The sequence below is a fragment of the Triturus cristatus genome, chromosome 1_2 (genome assembly GCF_964204655.1).
Source record: "Triturus cristatus chromosome 1_2, aTriCri1.1, whole genome shotgun sequence".
NCBI lineage: Eukaryota > Metazoa > Chordata > Amphibia > Caudata > Salamandridae > Triturus > Triturus cristatus.
This window is the reverse complement of record NC_140580.1, coordinates 1114737860-1114760782: the sequence shown is the minus strand read 5'-3', so window position 1 is coordinate 1114760782 and position 22923 is coordinate 1114737860. Positions and strand designations below refer to the sequence as shown.

Genomic DNA, 22923 nt, shown 5'->3' with positions numbered 1-22923 from the left:
CTCCGTACCTCTGAAAAAAGGACTTTCTCCCTTTCTGGACTGGGACTTAGAACATTTTTCAACCAAACATTGTACAGCTCCAGAGCATTAGCAGGACTGACCTGCTTCTAATAGCCAACCTGAGGTTCCACAGCATCAGCTACAGTCTCAGCTTCTACCCACGCGGAGGGGTTTTTCAGCTCAAAAAAGTGGCGAAGTCTCTTTTTGAATTAGGACTTACAATTTATATTGAACTTGGACTTTCATACTTTTCAGTGGGACCAACCCACATGTTGTATCCAACCAGAGTTCCATCGCGGTTGGCCTCAAAACATGCTCCGGTTCCTGTCTACCATGACCGTCACCTACCATTGCCGCATTTTGGCACTATTTCTACTTAAACATTTTTAAAATCATATCTCCGGTTCCCCTTATTGGATTTTAGTAATTTTCGCATAATTCAGTTTATTTATATTTGGTTTCAGGTTTTTATTGCATGGTGTTTTGACTTTATTAGGGTCTTAGTACTGCATAAATACTTTACCCGTTGGCTTCAGTTAAGTCTGTGCCACAGCTACCAAGGGGTTGAGCCAAGGGCAATTTAGTAACTTTGAGGGTTCACTCTGATAAGAGTTGTGATTATTCCTTGTGGCGTGCGGGCACCCATCCCAAATAATAATCCAATATCTTACATAAGCCATTCCACTTTCTTGGAATTCGTAATATTTTCATGGCTTGGCTCTGTGCCCATCACAGTTCTCCCAGTTTAGCTAATTTTAAAAGCAAAACAAATAGCAGAGCAACTAGTCGGATGTGTAGAGTTCCCAAACTTGAAGCAGTGAGAGGAAGGGGGGATTTTTTAAAGACACTCAGGGGAGAAAAATGGAGGGCTGCCTGTTTAGGATTACTTGTGATGCTCATAATTTAAATGTCATACTATCTATGGGAGACTTTCTGGGGTATTTTATACTTTCTTTACTTACACATTTTCAAATAGGGCCTAAATGATACACTACATCCCCTTTACTTAGGGTGGTCACCACCCTCCAGATCATTATGTACACAATTCTCTAATCTAGTCATTTGGGGGATAGCCTAATGCATTCTGAATGCTCTAATCTTGTTTTGATCTCTTTTAAGTAATTTGACTAATACGCCTGGAAGCAATGATTTGTAAGTGATGATTCCAGGACTGGAGACAGTGTCCGTAATGATAAGGGGTGAGGAGGCCTTCCTACCTTTACACTCTACCTGCTCTGAGTCAGCTATCCTCATAATTGTGGTACCTGTTACAGCATCCAAGTAAAAATATTGTCCAACTGCATAACTTTAGGCACTGTTTTATTTGTTGTCTATACTCTAAATATTCCTGTCATACAGAACTCAGATCTATGTCGCATCGTAACAAACATGAACAGCTTGTATGATAGCCAAAACATGAGGGCAGAGAGGTGCAAGGATGGAAAGGCCTAGTTGTGTCAGTCAGAAATAACCACTATTTTCTTAAGGTTCTCTTGGAATGGAGGAATGGTCAGGGGCAAAGTTCCTCCACTCGACACGTCTAGATTAATGCTGATGGGGGTTAAATTACTCTGGCTGAAACAAGCACTAGCATTTTAAAGTTGTATTTTTTATCAAATATAATTAATGAGTATATTTTAAGTATTAATATCCGCACAATGGGAACTACCAATCCAAGCACCTTCCTGAGGTATTGGAATACCTGCGCCAATCACCAGACTACGAGACCAGTCACGAGTATCTTGTCCAGTCACAATTGTATACAAACCATTTTGCATTGGAAAATTTCAAGGACAAACTGGTCTGACCATGGGAAGAGCTTTCGAAGGCAGTTGTTGAATGGAGGTCTTCAGGCCTGTGTGTCACAGCCTTCAATATCAAGGGCACCATGGTCTAATTTGGAGAATAGGCCTCAAGGGGTACCAGGACTGACAGGAGGTGTTCATACTCTATCCCACTCTGTGACGTATAAGATACTATGTAAGACCATGAGATCAGCCTATACACTCCATTGTTGGAGGCAGGAGGTGAGATAGCAGTGTTGAACCCTGAGCTGTGCAAGATGTAGTGGTCTCACCATGACAAGTACCACGACGAGACTTTAGGGGAAGCAGGATGTAAACGAACAAGGTCCAACTCCTCATTATTAAATGGTTCATCGTCTCACTGGGGAATGTAGGAGATGAGGAGACCATCCCTTCCACCTCAGTGCTCAGTGTCTACAAGCATGGTTAAGGAAGGCAGTAGGTGTACGAGGCGCGTCCTACACTTTGATGTGGAGGATACTGCGGGGAATGTGAAATGTCTATGTTCCATACCTCAACGTCCAAGGGTCTATGGTTTTACCTGAGGTTCGCCGAGAGGAAGGAGGTAAAGCCACAATGGTCCATTGCAAGATGTGGTGGAGACCACACTCTTAAAGGGCAATTACTACTGTTGTTGGGGGAATAATGAGGTGAGATAACCAGGTTATATTTCCTGATGTAAGGAAAACAATTTTCTGACCAGGGAAGAGCCTACTGTGGTGATTGTGAAGACAGGAGAGACATCATATCCCAACATGTGATGGTCAGAAGATGACTGACCGATTAGGGAAGAAGCACCATCAGGGGCAGTAGATGGTGATGGGACCACTTGGCCTGCAGGACACCTTGGTCCTGAGAGGGGAAGAGAGCCAAAAAATAAGAGGCAACCATAGGGAAGTGACAACAAGAATCTTGAGGGAAATCAGGTCAGGACAGTATTGTCAGGTGGATCATGTCAATGCTACCAAAAGAGCCAACAGGGCCAATCAGGAGAAGCTCCATCACTTGGTTTGGAAAGGACCATGGTGTGACCAGGGAGCAACACGCTAACATGGACACACCATGCCCAATCTCTGGATATGGACGGGTACAAGGTCTTACAAAAGGACAAACCTGCTAGGGTCACCATTCGAGACAGCTTAGGCACTGTGGGGCCCTTCAAGTGAAGCAAACAGGTGTTCCGCACCCTTGATCTCAATCCCTACCTACACCCTGCTTGCATGTTCCTCACCTTTGACCTCTGTCTCTCCTGTGTTGGGTTCTGCTGATGACAGCTGTAAGACACCGATTCCGCCAGCTGCCCACGTCTATTCACACTGTCTCGTACTCTCTCACTCTCAGTATAGTTACTGAATTCATGTGAAACCGGATTCTGCAGCTTAGGGTCATTCACTTGAAGCACCTTACTTGGTATGGGACTAACATACCCTTTGTGCTCCAGCAGCCTTGCTCGAAACCGGTTTCGAAAATATCTTAACTTGCACTGCCTACGCAACACTGCCTTCATCTTGGAAGCAGGTATAGGTGTTATGTCAGGTGTCATTCATAGGAGGAACTGTTCTTAAACTCATGTCTATTTATTTAATAAGTCAATAAATATTGAAACCACAATTCTAGTTTGGTGCAATGTTATTACAAAACAATTGTTGATGCAGCAGACTTACCTCGGTTGGCAGCGCCAGGAACATCAGTAGCCGAAGCCCCATCGCCAATGGAGAGGACGGTCACTCGCGGGCTCTCTGTGGTCGTTGGGGTCGTAGTGGGTTCACTCGTCGTGGTAGCGATTGTTGTTGTGCTGGTAGTGGTGGTGGCGGTAGTGGTGGTGGCGGTAGTGGTGGTGGCGGTAGTGGTGGTTGCCTCGGGGGTCGGCATGACCTCTTCTTCCTCAACCACAGACGCTTCCTTATTGGTTTCTTCTGGCCGGCTCTCCTGCCGTTCCATTCGGGTAGCGGCCTTTCCAATGCTTTCTAAGGACAAAAAGGGAGCATTTCTAAAATATACACCAGGAATTACACAGCCGAGAATTCCTCACCGGTGGAAGTTTAAAGTAATTGCAGGGCTAAAAAAATATGTTTAGAAATACATGCTTGTACTTGGTTACTTTTTTTCATGACTACATACATCGAATCACTAATGTATGCACATAACATTAAAATACGCCCCCGTCATAGAAAGAGTACACCTGTACTGAATTTTCACACGTTTCTTATATTTTTGTCTTTTAAAACACATCAGAAATATTTTTCCCCAGATGACCCTATACGGTCCCTTTTTAAGGTATATTTCTCAAGTTATTCAGTGCCTTATATATGGATGGCGATTATTTTCTCTGCATAAATGTAAGGAAGCACCCTGCTCGTCGCCCATCAAACAAACTGGCATATTTGCTTGACGAGCCTTCGTGAAAATAACTGGCCAACTTCGTTTTAGGCGGACCGATATATTTGAAAATTAAAAAATATCACAATATTATGCCCACCAGGGAAAGGTTTTCAAATATATATATATATTTTTAAATAAACTCATTTTGGTAATAAAGAATAGATTTAAGCCTTAATTACCAGTGGCCCGGTAATTGATATGCCTATTACGACACATATCGCCAATAAACAGGACGCTCTTAATGAGGGCCTTATTGCTGCCAGAATTTTGATTTGTGTTTCAATTATTCAATTTGCATATAAAGGGGAAAGGGAGCAGACTGCCTCTCATCACAGCACTCAGTTCACCCAGGTGCATTATGGTAAATGCAGTGCATGGTAACACTTGCTTCAGTAGAAGTTTTTGGTTTTCGCCATTGTTGGCTCAGCCAGTGAGGTGGATCTTAAGACATGTTTCAGGATAAATGTCCTTCACCAGTAGAAAGTTCAAGTTGTGTCAGAGGTGCTGGAAAGGCTGCTCGCCGTCTTCTCAGGTCTCTGTGCCTGCGCTCAGTGAGTGCTTGGAAGTCTGCCAAGTGGCACTATGACACCATTGGCCATTATCAGCTAACAGCAGGTTGCATTGTGGGGCTTGTAGTTTTAATTTGAACTCTACTTCTTGGGCCTCAGGTCTTCAGCATGCAAAGTAGTGCTGGCTAAGATGCTAGAACTGGCTGCTGGTGCTACACATGACGTCGAGTCACTTCCCATTTATGTTTACAAATGTTACAATGCTGCCTACTTCAAAAACAAAATGCTTGTTTCACATGTAAAACCAAAATGTAACATTTCTCACACACTTTATGACGTTTGCGTCATGCCTTAAAACAAGCATTGATAATGGACATTGATTGTTTGTAGAGTGGAAGGTTTTATACCGAGCACAACAACTGCACAACGTGGACAGCAGCATCTCAACCTTGCTTATCACAATGGATAAGAAAAGGACAGACGGCAGCATCAGCATGAGCATCATACAATACTCTCACTCACACAGCACATGCACAACATAGGTAGCTAACACAACAAAGAGATACCGAGACGTGTGAAAAGACTACGCTCTCTCTGAAGAAGCACAAACATAAAAGAAGTATACAACCTCTGATAGAAACAGCCAAACATCTTAGCATAATTGTGCGCACTTAGATGGGTTGATGAACCCTCACCTCCATAGTGTGGCACATATCATCAGTGAGTTCCACATATAGTAATGGGAAGCATCCAATAGTATTATTGTTGATCAGTTGTTCAGACTCCGATTTCTCGTGGAGGTCAATTCATCAAAAAACCAGGAGTAGCGGAAGTGACTTCCAGGGAACAAGTCGGGGGCACACGCGGGTGGACGGTGTCCACACACTATTTTCACAGGGTGGACGCCGTCCACGCGGCCAAGAAGTTGGGCCCCACGGAAAAATATGCTGAATGCGTCCTGGTGTAATTTGCAAACACCGGGACACTTTCAGCAGCGCCTGCACGTTGTTGTCTGCTTTCGATCTGCAACAAAGTGCAGGAGGGGATGGGCGTTTCAGACTCCTGCTAGGCCAATAACAAAGGTCCAACTAGAGGGGTCATCAGACCTCCTTTTGTTGGAGTCTCCTGGCTGGCAGCAGTCAGGAGCCTCACACTAGAAGCACATGAAGCAGAGATGAAACAAAGGCTCACACTTTGTTAGCACTTCACACATACTTAGGAGAGGCAGCTTTTCACTTTGTTCGGGCTCTGTTTATGAGATATGCATGCACTGTAAGATTGTCAGATGAGTTGGTCTTTCCCAGTATTTACACAAAATAAATAGCATTTATATAGTGCTGACTACCCCTGAGGAGGCATTGTAATAATTTAAGTGTCACTATTTTTTCTTGTAAAGCACTATGGGTAGAGGAAGTTTACGCTGACAAAAGGCAACATTATTTAATGCGTAGCTAACAAAAGTGTGAATCTTCTGCCTAAATCAGGAGAGTTTCCCTGTATAGTCAAAAAGTGCTTTAATGTACTAATGATAGACATGTTAAACATATATGTGTGGGCATAAGATCTGATGTCACTTCTTATGATGGCACTTCCTTTGATGGCCCGTGCTGTGATGTCACACGCCATGATGTCACACGCCATGATGTCACTTGCATACTGATTAACTAGGTTAGTCCCCCCACTTCTTTTTTTAGGACTTGTGCCCTGGTGACATCAAACGCCCATTGACCTTAATGACATTGCAGGTAGTGACATCATATTACCTTTGACAATGATTTTCCCCCAGAGGTCTTGTGATACGACTATAACTCTGATGACATCACAATAAGTGACACTGGTGAACCTCAATAATAACTGGATGATTAGTATAACAACACAACATGGACACATGTATTTTAGATACCATCTATATTAGGGTGCTGACATGATTTTTCAAAGTTCTGGGGTGTAATAATGTCCCTCAATTGTGGCAAGTGGGGCAGACTTCCTCCAAGAGGGTTCGGAGGGGTCCTGCACCAGAGAAAATATTTGCAAAAATAGGGACAAATTTCAAAGCACAGATTTAAAAATTTTTTTTTGCAAGCTATAGACTTTGAAAGAACACTCCTTACATATTCACGTGCTTTCATGGTGCGCCAAGTCAATGAAACCAGACACTCCCAGGAGTTCACCTCATTTTTCCAAAATGTACCATTGGTGCCCCATGTGCCAGAGGCAGCATTTTGTCATGGGTGCCCATCTAGGCCAAACATTACATACAATATGCCAGAGCCAGAAGGTTGCCATTATTGCTTTCCATACCCCATGGGTAACCATTATGTCAAACATTGCCTCAACGTGTCAGGGCCAGCATTTTGTCGTGGCTTCCCCTCTAATATGCCACAGTTGACTTCTCTCATTACAATATTTACCTCCAATGTGCTAGTGCCAGCTTTTTGCCATGGGTGCCTCATGCCAAGTATTTTCTCAAATATGCCAGCTTCAGATTTTTTCCACAGGTACTCCACAGACGAAGGATGACCTCTTTACCAGTATTTTACCATTATCCCAAGAACTGCTTCCAGGGTATGCAGACTTTTGCCCACAACGTATTATGCCGACAGACATGTTCCCGCCTTCACTGCAGTGCTTAATTAAATAGCACTGCTGTTGGTGGTGAAATGCCAGTGGGCACAGTGCGGAGGGCAGCCGAGGCACGGGGGCACCCGTAAAAAGAAAACAAAATAACAGTCACCGTCCAGAGTGTGTCAGTGGTTGTCCCACAGTGAAATGACCACAAATCTGCCTCCATTACTAATTACCTCTCATATGCCAGTGCCAGTATCCTACTGTTATGCCAAAAAAGACCTCCAGTCTGACAGTATATTGACGCTGGTGCCTGTCATGCTAAGAATTGCAAAGGCCAGTATTTTGCCATTTGTGCCTCCCAAGACAAGAGTGACCTTCACTATACCAGGGCAAGCGACAGACACACAAGTATAATACCTCATTCCCACTCACACTCACTTACATTCACTTACTCTTCTCACTCACTCACTCTCACCTATTCAATTTCATTAACTTGCATCCACTCATTCATCGTCACGCACTCTCCTGAACTTAATTTTACTTTCATTCCATAACTCACTGTCACTTATTATCACTCACAGACTCACTCATACACTCACTCAAATTCACTCTTATTCTGACTCAATCCTACCTTGTCACTCACACTCACTTGCACTTGCACTTACAATCACTCTAACTCTTTATTCTCAATCACTTCTTATCACTCTTGCTCATTCTCACTCACAGTGATTCTCAGACTCCAACACTCACTCACATTCACTCCCTTGCAATCAGTCTTACAGTCACTCAGTCTCACTCACTCTGAGTAACTCATACAGACACATTATCACCGATTACCTGTTGCTGACCTCACTCACTTTCTCACATATACTCAAGCTTACACATACACACACATAAACACGCACTCTCCCTCACATAAACACACACTCTCCCTCACATAAACACGCACTCTCCCTCACATAAAGACACACTCTCCCTAACATAAACACGCACTCTCCCTCACATAAAGACACACTCTCATGCAATCATGCACACAACATGCATTTTTCACTTACTTCAGATGCCAGGAAAGGTCCAATTCCTGCTAATTGTACTCAATTTCTATTACACTAATAGTGAATAATGTAATATTATCCGATATTAGTGTAATAAAAATTGGCAGAAAACAAGGAGTGTGGAGCCGGAACCGACACTCATAAGGATGAGGTGCTCCTATGCTCCTGGAACTGATTTTGCCACCTCTGAGGCCAGGGTTCACAAAGGCAGTGCTAGGGGTCGCAAGGGGCCAACTCTGCGACCCCTGGCCACCCCAAAATGACCCCATGATGGCTCTGAGATCCCTAGTATGAACGGGGTTGGGTGCAGTGTGCGACATTATTATCTGCCTTTGTGAAACTGTCAGACCTGTATTACAATTGTATGTGGGTGAGCTAAAAATAGTTGTTAATGGTGTTTCCTTGACACAAGATTAAAAACAGAAACGTAATTTGCAGGAATTGAAACGTTCTTGTGTATTACAAAAGAACGTTTAAATTATATAATCAGATATTTAATTTTACAAAATCCCCTAGCTTTGGAGTCACAGACAGAAATGTAAATGAATAAGCAACAATTTGAGAGAAGGCTTAGCCTGACATTTGAACTCTGTCTTTAAACCAATAGCAGATGTGACAAGATAAAAACAGAATGTGAGTGCGTCTTTATTACTTTTTTACTTTCTGAACTCCAGCACATTTATACTGGGGGTCCCGCACCCCTACTTCCAGCGCCTCTGGCACTTAGATTCCAACTGATACTTGTGCGTGCTTGTGTTTGGCTGTGCAAAGCTGGTGGTGAGGAGAAGTTGTAATGGCACCTGTAGGTCAACATAAGAGTAAAATCAGTTCACGACGCGTGTGTCAATTGCACATTGTATGGTTTCCGTGACCACACATCCGCACAGGATGCTGGTTTTAGTTTCATTTCAGATCCTGGCACGGAGGTCCATTTCAAGCCTATTATTACTTTTAAAATGTCCCTTTAATTTTTCCCAACTATGTTAAAACTCTGTAATCACATTCAAAATGGACACATTTCTATACAGCCGCTGGAAGGTCTGTCATTAGCACTACTAGGATGCTCTTACTTGTAAGACATGCATGAATGTATGGATTGTGGGAACATGTCTCAGTGGGTTAAGCTTCCGCTGCAGAGGTCATTTTGTAGCCTTCAAGTCCCACAATTAAAACCTAATAAGGTGGATTCAGCCTTTCATCCTTCCAATGCAGATTATAGCAGGTGCTATTGAAAAGGACAAATTATATTTTTAAATATTTATATTATGCATAGTGTTCTACTGACCCCACGCAATCCTGATATTTGGAGAGTTCATGGAAGAAAGTGGGGGTTCTTTGGCTGGCCTGGAACGCACTGCTTAATTTGAGCCGGTGTGGCGGCCTCCGGAGCTCCTTGTTAGGGACCTGCTCTTTGACCAGGGTCACACATTGTGCTCTGTCCTTGGTATTTGTACAGCGTCTTAGAATGGTCTCTTTCTGCTGGCAGTCTGGATTGAGCATTGAGGAAAGATTCTGGGCTGCCCTAATTATATTCACAGCCGCACTGTTTTGTGTTGTGTGGGTTGCACATTGACCCGCAGCTCTGCATTCTGTGGGTTGCAAGTTTCAACACTGCCCTATATTGACTGGATTACTCATTGTTTCACGGCTCTAGATTGTGCATTACAAGTTGACACACAACTCTGTGTTGTCTGGTTGCGTATGCTCATTTGGCTCTGTGTTGTCAAATTATGGTTGTTCATTGACACAAAACTCTGGATTGTGCATTGGCACCTGGCTCTATGTTGTCCATTGATACACTGCTATATGTTGTCTGCATTGTCAATTGACACACGGATTTATATCGTTCATTGATTGTCTGGTTGTGCATTGTCACAAGACTCTGGATTGTGCATTGATACGTGGCTCTTTGTTGGCTGGTTTTTTTTTTTACGGAGTTTTATATAGCGCAAACTTGACCCGGTATCGGGTAACAGAGCGCTTTACATATCACCAGTTGTGTTACATGAGGACCCATTCATTTTTGTTAGGCAGGGGGAGATTAAGTGATTTGCCCAGAATCACAGGATGTTCAGCTGCCATTGCTGAGACTCGAACCCGGTTCCCCAGATTTAAGGTCGACCACCCTAGCCGTTAGGCCAACTGCTCTCCCTCTATGGTCTGTGTTGTGCATTGACACACAGCTCTAGATTGTGTATTGACACTCGGATCTGTGTTGTCTAGATTGTGAATTGACACATTGCTCTATGTTGTCTGAGTTGTACATTGACCCATGGCTCTATGTTGACTGAGTTGTGCATTGACACACTTCTCTTGATTGTGCATTGACACATGGTTCTGCGGTGTCTAGGTTGCACGTGACATGTGGCTCTGTGTTGTCTGGATTGTGTATTTACACCCAGCTCTCTGTTGTGTGGGTTGCCTATTGAAACCCTGCCCGGTGCTGTGCATTGCATTGTTAACACACACTTAAACCACAAATAACACTCCATGTCGTATTCTTCACAGTGTATGGGGTTAATTGGTGTGTAATCTGTAATAATTATGACATTTGCTAAGGTGGTACTTAGGCACACGGCTAGGAGTTGGCTGAGTTGTGCATTGACACACGGCTCTAATTGTGCATTGACACTTGGAGCTGTGTTGTATGACATTTGTTATGGTTGTACTTAGACACACGGCTAGGAGTCGTCTGAATTGTGCTTTTTTTTTTTTTACAGAGTTTTATATAGTGCGAACTTGACCCGAATCGAGTATCAGAGCGCTTTACATAGCACCAGTTGCATTACATGGGGATACATTCAGTTTTTTGTAGGCACGGGGAGATTAAGTGGTTTGCCCAGAATCACAGGATGTTCAGCGTCATTGCCGAGACTCAAACCCAGTTCCCCAGATTTGAGGTCCACCACCCTAGCTGTTAGGCCACATCCTCTCCCCTTGCAGCTCTCATCTGATGTAATTGTACATTCTTTCACTGCTCTGTTCTGTGTGCATTGTGTTGTCTTCATTGTGTTTTGTCACATGGATCAGTGTTGACTAAATGTGCCTTGGCTGACTGTGCATTTCCACATAGAATGTGTGCTATCACATGAACCTGTGTTGCATGGAGTGTGTATTACCACACAGCACAGCATTGTCTGGATTGTGAAAGGGTGTAACATAGGCCCCTGCGGCCCAGGAGGACCCCAACCGCCCATGGGACACCAACCCTACAAGCCCTCCCCCCCCCCAAATTCAGCCAAAGGCCAATAAATTAATATCTCTAAGATATAGGAGACTCAAGGCCCCCTCATCACATCTTGCAAAAGGGGGTGGGAGGGTGCATTATTTTGTGTTATGCCACTGGGATTGTGTATTTACAGATGGCTCCATATGGTGTGGGTTGTGTGTTAATACACAATTGATTTGTGCTGACTGTGCGTTGGCACATGGCTCTGTGTTATCTAGATTGCAAATTAACACAATCTCTGTTTTGTATACATTGTGTGTCGCAGCACAACTTGTTTGTGTGAAGGATTCTGTGTTGTCTGGATTGTGCAGTGCTGCAGAGCTCTGTGCTGCCTGGATGCTACACGCCTCTTTGTTGGTTTGATTGTGCAGTGCAAGTTCTGTGTTGTCTTAACCTTGCATTGCTGCCGGGTCATCTGTTGGTTGGATTGTGCATTGCTGCAGGGCATTGCTACTGGGTATTGTGTTGGCTGCATTGTGCATTTCTGCAGACTTCTGTGTTATCTGGATTGTGCATAGCTGCAGGATTCTATGTTGACTGGATTATGCATTGCTGCTTGGCTTTGGATTGGTTTGATTGTGCAGTGCTGCCCTGCTTCATGTCATCTGGATCGCGCATTGCTGCAGGGTTTGGATTGTGCGTTGCTGCAGGGCTCTGTATTGTCTGGATTGTGTGTTGCTGCAGGGCTGTGTGTTGTCTGGACTGTGCATTGCTGCAGGGCTCTGTTGTCTGGAGTATGCATTGCTGCAGGGCTCTGTGTTGTCTGGATTATGTTATGCATGGTTGCAGGGTTATGTATTGTCTGGATTGTGCAGGGCTCGGATTGTGCATTGCTGCAGGGCTCTGTGTTGTCTGGATTTTGCGTTGCTGCTGGGTTCTGTATTGTCTGGATTGTGCATTGCTGCAGGGCTCGGATTGTGCATTGCTGCAGGGCTCTGTGTTGTCTGGATTTTGCGTTGCTGCTGGGTTCTGTATTGTCTGGATTGTGCATTGCTGCAGGGCTCGGATTGTGCATTGCTGCAGGGATCTGTGTTATCTGGACTGTGCATTGCTGCAGGACTCTGTGTTGTCTGGATTTTGCATTGTTGCAGGGTTCTGTGTTGGCTGGATTAAGCATTGCTGCAGGCTTCGGATTGTGCGTTGCTGCAGGGCTCTGTGTTGTCTGGATTATGTTATGCATTGTTGCAGGGTTCTGTATTGTATGGATTGTGCGTTGCTGCAGGGCTCTGTGTTGTCTGGACTGTGCATTGCTGCAGGGCTCTGTATTGTATGGATTGTGCGTTGCTGCAGGGCTCTGTGTTGTCTGGACTGTGCATTGCTGCAGGGCTCTGTATTGTATGGATTGTGCGTTGCTGCAGGGCTCTGTGTTGTCTGGACTGTGCATTGCAGCAGGTCTCTGTGTTGTCTGGATTATGTTATGCATTGTTGCAGAGTTCTGTATTGTATGGATTGTGCATTGCTGCAGGGCTCTGTGTTGTCTGGATTATGAATTGTTGCAGGGTTCTGTATTTTCTGTATTGTGCATTGATGCAGGGTTTGGTTGTCTGGATTATGAATTGTTGAGGGGTTCTACATTTTTTTGATTGTGCGTTGCTGCAGGCCTCAGTGTTGTCTGGACTGTGCATTACTGCAGGGCTCTGCGTTGTCTGGACTGTGCATTGCTGCAGGGCTCTGTGTTGTCTGGATTATGCATTATTGCAGGGTTCTGGATTGTCTGGATTGTGCGTTGCTGCAGGCCTCAGTGTTGTCTGGACTCTGTATTGCTGCAGGGCTCTGTGTTGTCTGGATTATGCACTGCTGCAGGGCTACGTGTTGTCCGAATTATGCATTGTTGCAGGGCTCTGTGTTTTCTGGATTATGTATTGTTGAGGGGTTCTGTTTTGTCTGTATTGTGCATTGCTGCAGGGCTCTGTTGTCTGGAGTATGCATTGTTGCTGTGTTCTGCACTGTCTTGATTGTGCATTGCTGCAGGGTTCTGTGTTGTCTGGACTCTGTATTGCTGCAGGGCTATGTGTTGTCTGGATTCTGTACTGCTGCAGGGCTCTGTGTTATCTGGATTGTGCATTGCTGCAGGGTTCTGTGCTGGCTGGATTGGTCATTGTTGCAACGCTCTATGTTTCTGGACTATGAATTGCTGCAGGGCTTTGTGTTGTCCGGTCTGTGAATTGCTGCAGGGCTCTATGTTTTCTGGATTATGCATTGTTGAGTAGTTCTGTATTGTCTAGATTGTGCGTTGCTGTAGGGTTCTGTATTGGCTGGATTGTTCATTGCTGCAGGGCTCTGTGATGTCTGGACTGTGAATTGCTGCAGGCCTCTGCGTTGTCTGGACTGTGAATTGCTGGAGGGTTCTGTGTTGCCTGGATTGTGCATTGATGCAGGGTTCTGTGTTTATGGATTGCTGCTGGGTTCTGTGTTGTCTGGACTCTGTATTGCTGCAGGGCTCTGTCTTGTCTGGATTTTGCACTGCTGCAGGGCTACGTGTTGTCCGAATTATGCATTGTTGCAGGGCTCTGTGTTGTCTGGATTATGTATTGTCGACGGGTTCTGTATTGTCTGGATTGTGCAGTGCTGCAGGGCTCTGTTGTCTGGAGTATGCATTGTTGCTGTGTTCTGTACTGTCTTGATTGTGCATTGCTGCAGGGTTCTGTGTTGGATGGATTGTGCATTGCTGCAGGGCTCTGTTGTCTGGATTATGTATTGTCGACGGGTTCTGTATTGTCTGGATTGTGCAGTGCTGCAGGGCTCTGTTGTCTGGAGTATGCATTGTTGCTGTGTTCTGTACTGTCTGGATTGTGCATTGCTGCAGGGTTCTGTGTTGTCTGGATTCTGCATTGTTGCAGGTTCTGTATTTTCTGGATTGTGCATTGCTGCTGGGTTCTGTATTGTCTGCATTGTGCGTTGCTGCTGGGTTCTGTATTGTCTGGATTGTGCGTTGCTGCAGGGTTCTGTGTTGGCTTTACTGTGCATTGCTCTGTGTTGTCTGGATTATGTATTGTCGAGGGCTCCGTATTGTCTGGATTGTGCATTGCTGCAGGGCTCTGTTGTCTGGATTATGTATTGTTGGGGGGGTTTGTATTGTCTGGATTGTGCATTGCGGCAGGGTTCTGTATTGTCTGGATTGTGCGTTGCTGCAGGGTTTTGTGTTGGCTGTAGTGCTCTGTGTTATCTGGATTCTGCTGCAGCTCTCTGTGTTGTCTGGATTATGTATTATGGAGGGGTTCTGTATTGTTTGCAATGAGCATTGCTGCAGGCCTCTGTTGTCTGGATTATGTATTGTTGAGGGGTTCTGTATTGTCTGGACTATGCATTTTTGCAGGGTTCTGTGGTGTCTGGATTGTGCATTGCTGCAGGGCTGTGTGTTATCTGGATTCTGCGGCAGCTCTCTGTGTTGTCTGGATTATGTATTATCGAGGGGTTCTGTTTTGTCTGCAATGAGCATTGCTGCAGGACTCTGTTGTCTGGATTATGTATTGTTGAGGGGTTCTGTATTGTCTGGATTATGCATTTTTGCAGGGTTCGGTAGTGTCTGGATTGTGCATTGCTGCAGGGCTGTGTGTTATCTGGATTCTGCTGCAGCTCTCTGTGATGTCTGGATTATGTATTGTTGAGGGGTACTGTATTGTCTGGATTGTGCGTTGCTGCAGGGCTCTGTGTTGTCTGGATTATGTTATGCATTGTTGCAGGGTTCTGTATTGTCTGGATTGTGCGTTGCTGCAGGGCTCTGTGTTGTCTGGATTATGTTATGCATTGTTGCAGGGTTCTGTATTGTCTGGATTGTGCGTTGCTGCAGGGCTCTGTGTTGTCTGGATTATGTTATGCATTGTTGCAGGGTTCTGTATTGTCTGGATTGTGCGTTGCTGCAGGGCTCTGTGTTGTCTGGATTATGTATTGTTGAGGGGTTCTGTATTGTCTGGATTGTGCGTTGCTGCAGGGCTCTGTGTTATCTGGATTCTGCTGCAGGGCTTTGTGTTTTCTGGATTGTGCATTGCTTCCGGGTTCGTGCTGGTTGCATTATGCGCTGCTGCACAACCTGTTTTTATTTTTTGCTCTCCCATTCCCCCAAAGTGAATTGAAACAACTGCTGATCTCTGTGTGGTAAATAAAAACAAATAAAATAATGAATCAAAGTTATTAGCCATGCTGCCAGGAGAAATGCGGCATTACTCACCTCATATAATATGGCTTTCTTCGAGAGCCAGGTAGCATGCCTACCATCGAACTAGAACCATATCGAGAAGAATGTTTAGAAGTAATATACAGACTAAAAAAACATGCATTGGCAAAGCCAATAGATTCGCTTAATAATGTGGAAATAATTAACACAGGCAACAGAAGGGTGGGGGTGGAAGGGAGTGAACAACAGAGAAAACGAGTAGGTGGAGGGAAGAAGCAGAAAGAAAAAAAAGCAAAATAGTACCTGAATCACAGCTGCAGCAGTGGAAGGACCCGAATCAAGATAAAGCAATCAGCACAGGATCCATGTGCCGCACGAAAGAAGAGGAAGTGATGCCAGGACGCACTGGCCAATTGCTAGGCGGCAAATAAGAGTGACAGTGGAGCCAATGAATGGTAAGGAGTGGGCGGGCTCCAAGCCCCTTTCAGAACACAATATCTCTTGCAAGCGAGAGCGCATGCACTACACAAGCGAGACCTAAAATATCTAAAATATCTGGGAAACATTCATTGCAATAAACAACCTTAGGCAGAAGTTGGAGGCTTCTGCGCTTAAATACACTGCAATCTTCACAAGTCTTCCACATCGCAGTTTCAGTCTTGAATTTCTTCTCCATTTTCTGACTCTAAAATTCGATTGAGCAAAGGTCCTGCTATAAATGAGGCGTAATCATCTGACTCAAAGTGGGCAAGCGCTGGTGGTACATATTGCATCCGTGAAGCTGGGCAGGCTCCCTGGAGCCTGGCAGGAGTAGGCTGGAGGGATGTTCTGATTCTGAGCTGACTCTGAATAGGTCTCTGAAATTGGACTGTAAGATCCTTCCGGCAGCTTTTTTCGGGCCCCTGTTTTCCTTTGTGGCGTGGTCATTTAGATGCCTCCTTTGAAAGTTAAGAGGTGGGTAGACAAGCACCAAAAGCAGCCATTAGGAGGTCAATATTCAGGAAATGAAGGCTCTGTCTTACCAACCTGAGCTGATAAATCCCCTCTTTCTGGGTCAGTTTACCTGTGGAATGAAGACAGAGGAGGCGTTGAAGTGGAGGTCGACCTGAGTCGTCTCAGCTGGAAGCGCTATGTAGACCTTTCATACATTCATGAAGCCAAAAGAAGAAACATCTCTTGCTTAAGTTGCCTTTCCCCTAAACTTGAGGTGGTTTTGTCTGAAAACCCTGACACAGCACCAGGGTCCCATGACCAATGCCTGATCTTAGTGTGTGCTTTCAGTATGGCGGCTTTCCAAGATCATACCTAAGAGGTCTTATAGAAGTTACCGCCATCTTCCTCTTAGTTTACACTTTTTTTCTTCATATTAACAACTGGAGATTCTCAAATTAGAGAAAGTAATGGATGAAAAAACATCAACAATGTAATAAATAAATAAATATTTCATAGTAATTTCCCACATTTTCACAGCTAATCCATCTTTGCTGGACCTTCAAGCAAAAAGGCAACTTGTCGGACTTCAACCTCTCATATACTGTTATTGCAAGATATTTCAATAGGGTGTCTTTGCAAACTTTAAGCAGACAGGCGGATATCAAATCTGTGTCCACACGCGTGACCTAAATTCCATGACTGCTGAACATATTTTTAGCAGACTGAGACCAGCAGCAAATGTTCTTGAACCCTTTGTCCGGTTGATGAGCTGTACCTCAATCCAAGCAAAGCAATCCTGTGGGTCCCTGTTTGTTTCTAATGGCAGAACCCAACATTCTAAGCCACCACGCAGCCGCCTGATATTCAAACAATTTGCTGCGGCAGGCGAAAAGGAAACAGACTCCCCATAGACTCACAATCAAAATTAAAGATATGCTTTATCCCTCTGGGACAATCTGTCGGCATCGCATCCCCTCCAACAATGCGGTTTCCTGAGACGTTGTGCTTAGAATAGACAGAACGCGGAGCTTAGCAGATTCAAACGCCATGAATCTGTGCTTGAGAAGCCAAAAGGTGGCCCTCCAGACAGATGAAATTACAAAAAAAGACTGCATGCAAACACCCTCCAGTGGGACTAGTGCATTTTAAGACCTACTGGATATTAGAGCCTTTGGCTGACCGGTGGACGTGGACATTTGCATTTAGGAAAGATTAAATTCTTTACTTGTGGATAAATATGAAGAATTGGACGCGTTCCCTCTGGTCTAGTTTTCAAAGGCCTCCTTTTCGATCCGGAGGCATGCTTTGGTTCACTGTGCCTCTGCTAAATACTTCCCTGGACAGCTGAAGTGCCTAAAAGCTTCAGACAGAGACACAACATCCCTCTTAGGTTTTATTAGCAAAGCACATGTCACTGAAATGATGGGAGATTGAAAAGGGATATGATCTGGGACCCACACAGTTAAGGAGACTCTCCCCGCTGAAGCACGCCCAGGCATCAACAATGCTCTATTTTGCCAGGAAATGATATGCTTTCTAATTTTCACGGGTTTCTTAAGTGAAATCCCATCGATTTCCAGCCAGAAAATGACCGAAGAATTTAGCGTTCCAGACAATGGATTACCTCATTTGGATCCAATATCATCAACACCCACTTCGAATGAAAGAAGGTTATGGCAGGCATTTGAGGTTGAAATACAACTTTTTCACTAGGGATGCTAATCTAGGAGTTTCCCACAACTCCCTTTCCTATTTTGAACTGAGCCGTTCCTCTGGCGATGAGGGCGCAGCTCCGCGTGCAGCTCCGCGTGCAGCTCAGCGGTTCTTGGGTTGTAGCTGTCGAGATTTAAATTCAAGTTATGTGATGGGTGTTATCCTCTGAGATACCCTGCCTTCCGCCTTTTCCCCACATTCATTTTCATGCTATTTGCTATCAAACAATTTCTTCGTTTTTAGACTAAATAATTCTATAACATAGCAATTTGTATAGAGCAGGTGTAATATGTTTACTGACTTTTCTGCAACATTATATTTACAACTCTTTTTTTTACAAAACATGATATTCTTCTCCCTTGTTTTTTATTACTATTGCATTATAACCAATAAATTGATACAATATCAAAGGAAATTAAGCTGATTGGAAGCATGACCAAGGGACCATCAACTAGTAATGAGATGTAAATTATCGAGGTGTCGGTAACTGATCAACCATTAATACATGCCATATCTAGTCACAGTTGGGAGGGGATTCCCCGTTCACGCCCTTCCTGGTTGAGATTCGGTATGCGTCACCAAGCACATTTTGCAAATCAGAAAGGCCCCTCCGCCATTACTGTTTACTCCCACTGCTGGCTCAACCAGTGCTACCCCTCCCATCATGTCGGACCTTTTTTTAATTTATTTTTTATTTATTTCCAGGTGACCCGGATGCTGTAATTTGCTACCATTCTGCACTTTTCTATGAAAAAATGCTCTTTGGTGAACTTTTTATTATTTTTTAATCTACTGCTCCAAGAAGCCAATCTGTGAACGTGGAATGGTAAATTGAAACAACATACTGCATCGTGATGAATGTGTGTACGTGTGTGGTGGCACGCACATGCGTCCTCATGCTGTGGATGCCATAGAATCATAAAGCATACATGCGCATGCATGATGATGGGCACATGTGCATTATCACTTTGTTCTTTTTCTTTTACAGCATTGCCCAAAGGCACTGACAGAGCCAAGCGGGCCGGTGCTGGCAAAGTCAAAAGTGGAGCGCTTTGTCCTTTGCCAATGCTCGTTTTATAAAATATTCCGTTCCCGATGGCAAAAAGAGACTAAAGGGAAAATCTAGGGGAGAGAAAGCAAGGAAGGATATATTTGGAGGAACATGGATCCTAAAGAGCCAGGTGCTAGCCACAGCTTCATCATGTGACTAAACAAGCTTTGACAAAGACAACAGATCTCGGGTTAATGTGCTCAATTATGCTGCTTTAGCACATAGAGAGCGACAGACAGGAGGGAGTCAGCCAAGAGGGCCATAGTTGTACAGTAGTTCCTCGTGCAGCTCAGTGCAAACAATCGACTGGAGACAGAATGATACAGTCAGCCAATTAGGTAAGAGATGACTACTCCCTTGGGCTGAACCAAGATGTTACTGACAAAGAATCCAGCCAATGGCTGTACGAGACTGGTTGAAGAAAACCAATGGCTTAAAGGAGCGCACACAAAGCTCACTCCATGTATATTGTTATCAATCAGTCTGTTTGGCAGCCGGGCTGTCAAAACCCAGACCTAAAAAAAATCAAGCAATTCTGGGCAAATCAACATACTTGAGCCTGGAAATCCTAAAACTGCATTAAAAAACATTTCTTCTACATATACCAAACAATGTAGCCACCCAGTCCTCAGCGCACTTCTGTTTATTTGTTCAACCCGTGATCGAACAATGTGTGCCATAATTAACCATCAGTTTCCGAACATCTGGGAGAAGACGGGAAATGATATAATAAGCTTAACATCAATTAGAGTTGAAAAGTTGGCATTGCTTCAAAGTTGCTGCCCTAGGGAGACGTCAGCAAATGCCAAAAACCAATAAAAGATATAATTGTGAAACTCCAAATATGTCCCATAGCTAAAGGCATCTTGTGCATCGAAACATGCGAGATTGGTAGCTCGCCCGCGCCCTTAAGTACAAACAGAAGACAAGCATGAGATGTCTGAGCGCTCACACGTCACGCAGGACGTTCTACCAGCCCATTCGGGATACGATTCTCATTCTACCCTTGGAATGCCTGGGAGAACCATGAGACTGCAGCACTCCCTGGACCAGAGCTTAATTTCAGCCGGTGGTTGCCATGGGGGGCACAGGCACTTATTTTTGGGGACAGACACTTATTTTTTGCAACAGATATTTTTTGGGCGCAAGAAACCGTCTCAAAAGGAGGAAGTTGGAAACTGCAAGAGTGAGATAAAGAGGCGGGGAGTGTCTGGTAGTGGATTCAAGGGGAATGCGCTGGGTTTAAGACTACCAGCCTTGATATTCGGCACACCAATGTTTAATTGAATTGGCCGCGGGCTGCTGAGCAGAGCTTCGGGCACCGGCAGGCTTTCTTTTACAAATCAAGCACTGCCCGGAGCGTCTCCTGGATCCCGTACTGGACTAGGGGAACAGGCTAGCATCTGGTACCCGAGCCCACAGAACCCCGTTCTCCACTTTATCTGTATATTTCATGCAAATCGTCAAAGGTGCCAATGTTATTAGCAAATCACAAAAAGTCATTTCCATCTGAGAATACAAAGTAACCACAGGTATTATTGTCCATTTTGTTTTGAAACTGCAATGCCTATGACACAGTCATTCTTTCGCTTGAAGAATGCTACACAGTTACAGTTCATTGTTGGACACTGAAACAATTCCTCAGAGTGGAAGCACAGTCAGTCCAAGACCAAAAACCGAATGTCAGGTCTCAAATGTCAAAGCACATTAATATTTGAGCTTTAGCAGAACGTAATCTTAAAAGTGCTAGCCAAGAAGCGATATTAGCATAAAGTTGGATAAGTTCTTTAAGGCTTCGGTGCCACCGGATATATGGGTGGTTACACAATGGGTAATGTGTGTTGTGTAATTCACAGTGCTGGGCAGTTACTCATTGGCAGCATGTGCCCACTGCAGTACAGTGGTCCTGTCTCGGGGGCGTCCCAGCTGGCACTAGCTCGCTCTTGCACAGGGGGCTTTATCTTGACAGCTTGTGCCCACTGCGGTACAGTGGCATTGCCTGGGCATGCCTCTCCCTGGTGACAATGGCTCACTCATGTATATGTACTTAGGTTACGTAGGTTTTTACTTGGCAGGAGGAGCCTACTGTGTTGTAGCATTTCTGTTGGGTAATTCTTCTCTCTGGAGTGTCATGAGAGCATTCACCAGATTCTGCGTCTTTGCTGCTATTGGATAAGCTTATCTTTGGTAGTTCTTGCCCCATTCTGTCTAGTGTTTTTGGATAGATGAGTATTTCCTCCCTGGCACCTACGGACAGGCGCATTGGCTGAACTAATTTTTAGGTCTCAGCTGTAGACAGTGCATGTGCTGTCTTAAAGAGACATGCTGTAACTACTCTGTGGGCTTCATCCCACCCATAGGCTTCCCATTTGCTGGCTCCATTGTCACTCTCCTATGCTTTCCCCCCATTTATCCCTGGCATGCATTTGTCATGCCTTTTCCAATGTTTACCCCTCCCTGAGAGCAGGGACCGAGTACACTATCCCTACATTATCCCTCATTTTATGACTAGTTTAGGAACTTCTTTTATCTTGGTTTACAAGCCCTCCTCAGGAGCACTGGTGTTTTCATTTGCTCTGAGTGCCAGTTTCTCTTCTTATCCCGCCCTGCTTTTCATTTGGTCCATCCATCATTGGCTGCGCATGGGGAATGGATGGGGCAATGGGTCACGGCTGTGGCATGGTTTCACTGTGCAAATATGTCACACAATTACAACATATTTGTGCTGGCGGTGTATGTTTATTGTTTCATCACACCAAAAACAAAACAACATAAAAGAAAACAGGGAGTGCCGTGTCAGCTTCTCCCCGACCTTCAGTCTCTCTCCATGTACTCTCATCATGTTCACGGTAGGCCCCGGGATCCCGGGAAGCAGCTTTAGGTTGAGTCTGATGCAGCCACCACCTCCCCTGGAGGCTTCCATTAACTAGTGTCCTCCACCACTGCCCCACATGGCAGCACTCCCATGAAGTCCAGTGGGGTGTCGCTTTCCCCTACTTGCGCTGCCTCCGCCACTCTCTTTGATGAGGAAAAGAAAATGATGGCGGGAAAAGCCAGTGAGCCAGAGGGGGACTGCCCCAGCCTGACAGCCGCGGAGCACGAGGCCTTGGCCAGCATCAACAGGTGGGTCCAGGATTACCATAGCTGGCAAACAGGGCTCTAGCAATTGTCTCTAGCACTGCATTACCATTGTTCGCTCCTTCCCCCAGGGAACTGTACCCGGGCTCCCAGTGCCACCTTTAACAGCATCTCTTGTGCACCCATCTCTCCCTTGTAGAGAGTAGCCAAACTAAACTTCGACAGCCAGACTAATCCTCAACATCCCAAGGCACAACCACATCACCCAACTCCTCCACAACCTCCACTGCTTCCCCGTCGAACGAAGTATAACTTTCTAGCTGCTCACACATGCATACAAAGCCCTCCACAACATCAGACCCCAATACCTCAACAACCGCCTCTCCTTCACGCACCCAAGAGAAACTTGGGAGCTGACCTCTCCCTAACCACCATCCCACGCTTCTACAGGAACAGAGCGGGTGGAAGGTCCTTCTCCTGCTTTGC

The 22923-nt window shown here is 44.9% G+C and overlaps 1 protein-coding gene across 1 annotated transcript in view; it reads right to left on the bottom strand.

Moving 5' to 3' along the window:
* OLFML2A (olfactomedin like 2A) overlaps positions 1-22923 on the bottom strand; it is a 262018-nt gene that overhangs the window by 26398 nt on the left and 212697 nt on the right. Inside the window, exon 6 of the mRNA XM_085613763.1 lies at positions 3470-3772. Coding sequence (XP_085469889.1) covers positions 3470-3772 — 303 coding nt within the window. The remainder of the gene's footprint in view (positions 1-3469; positions 3773-22923) is intronic.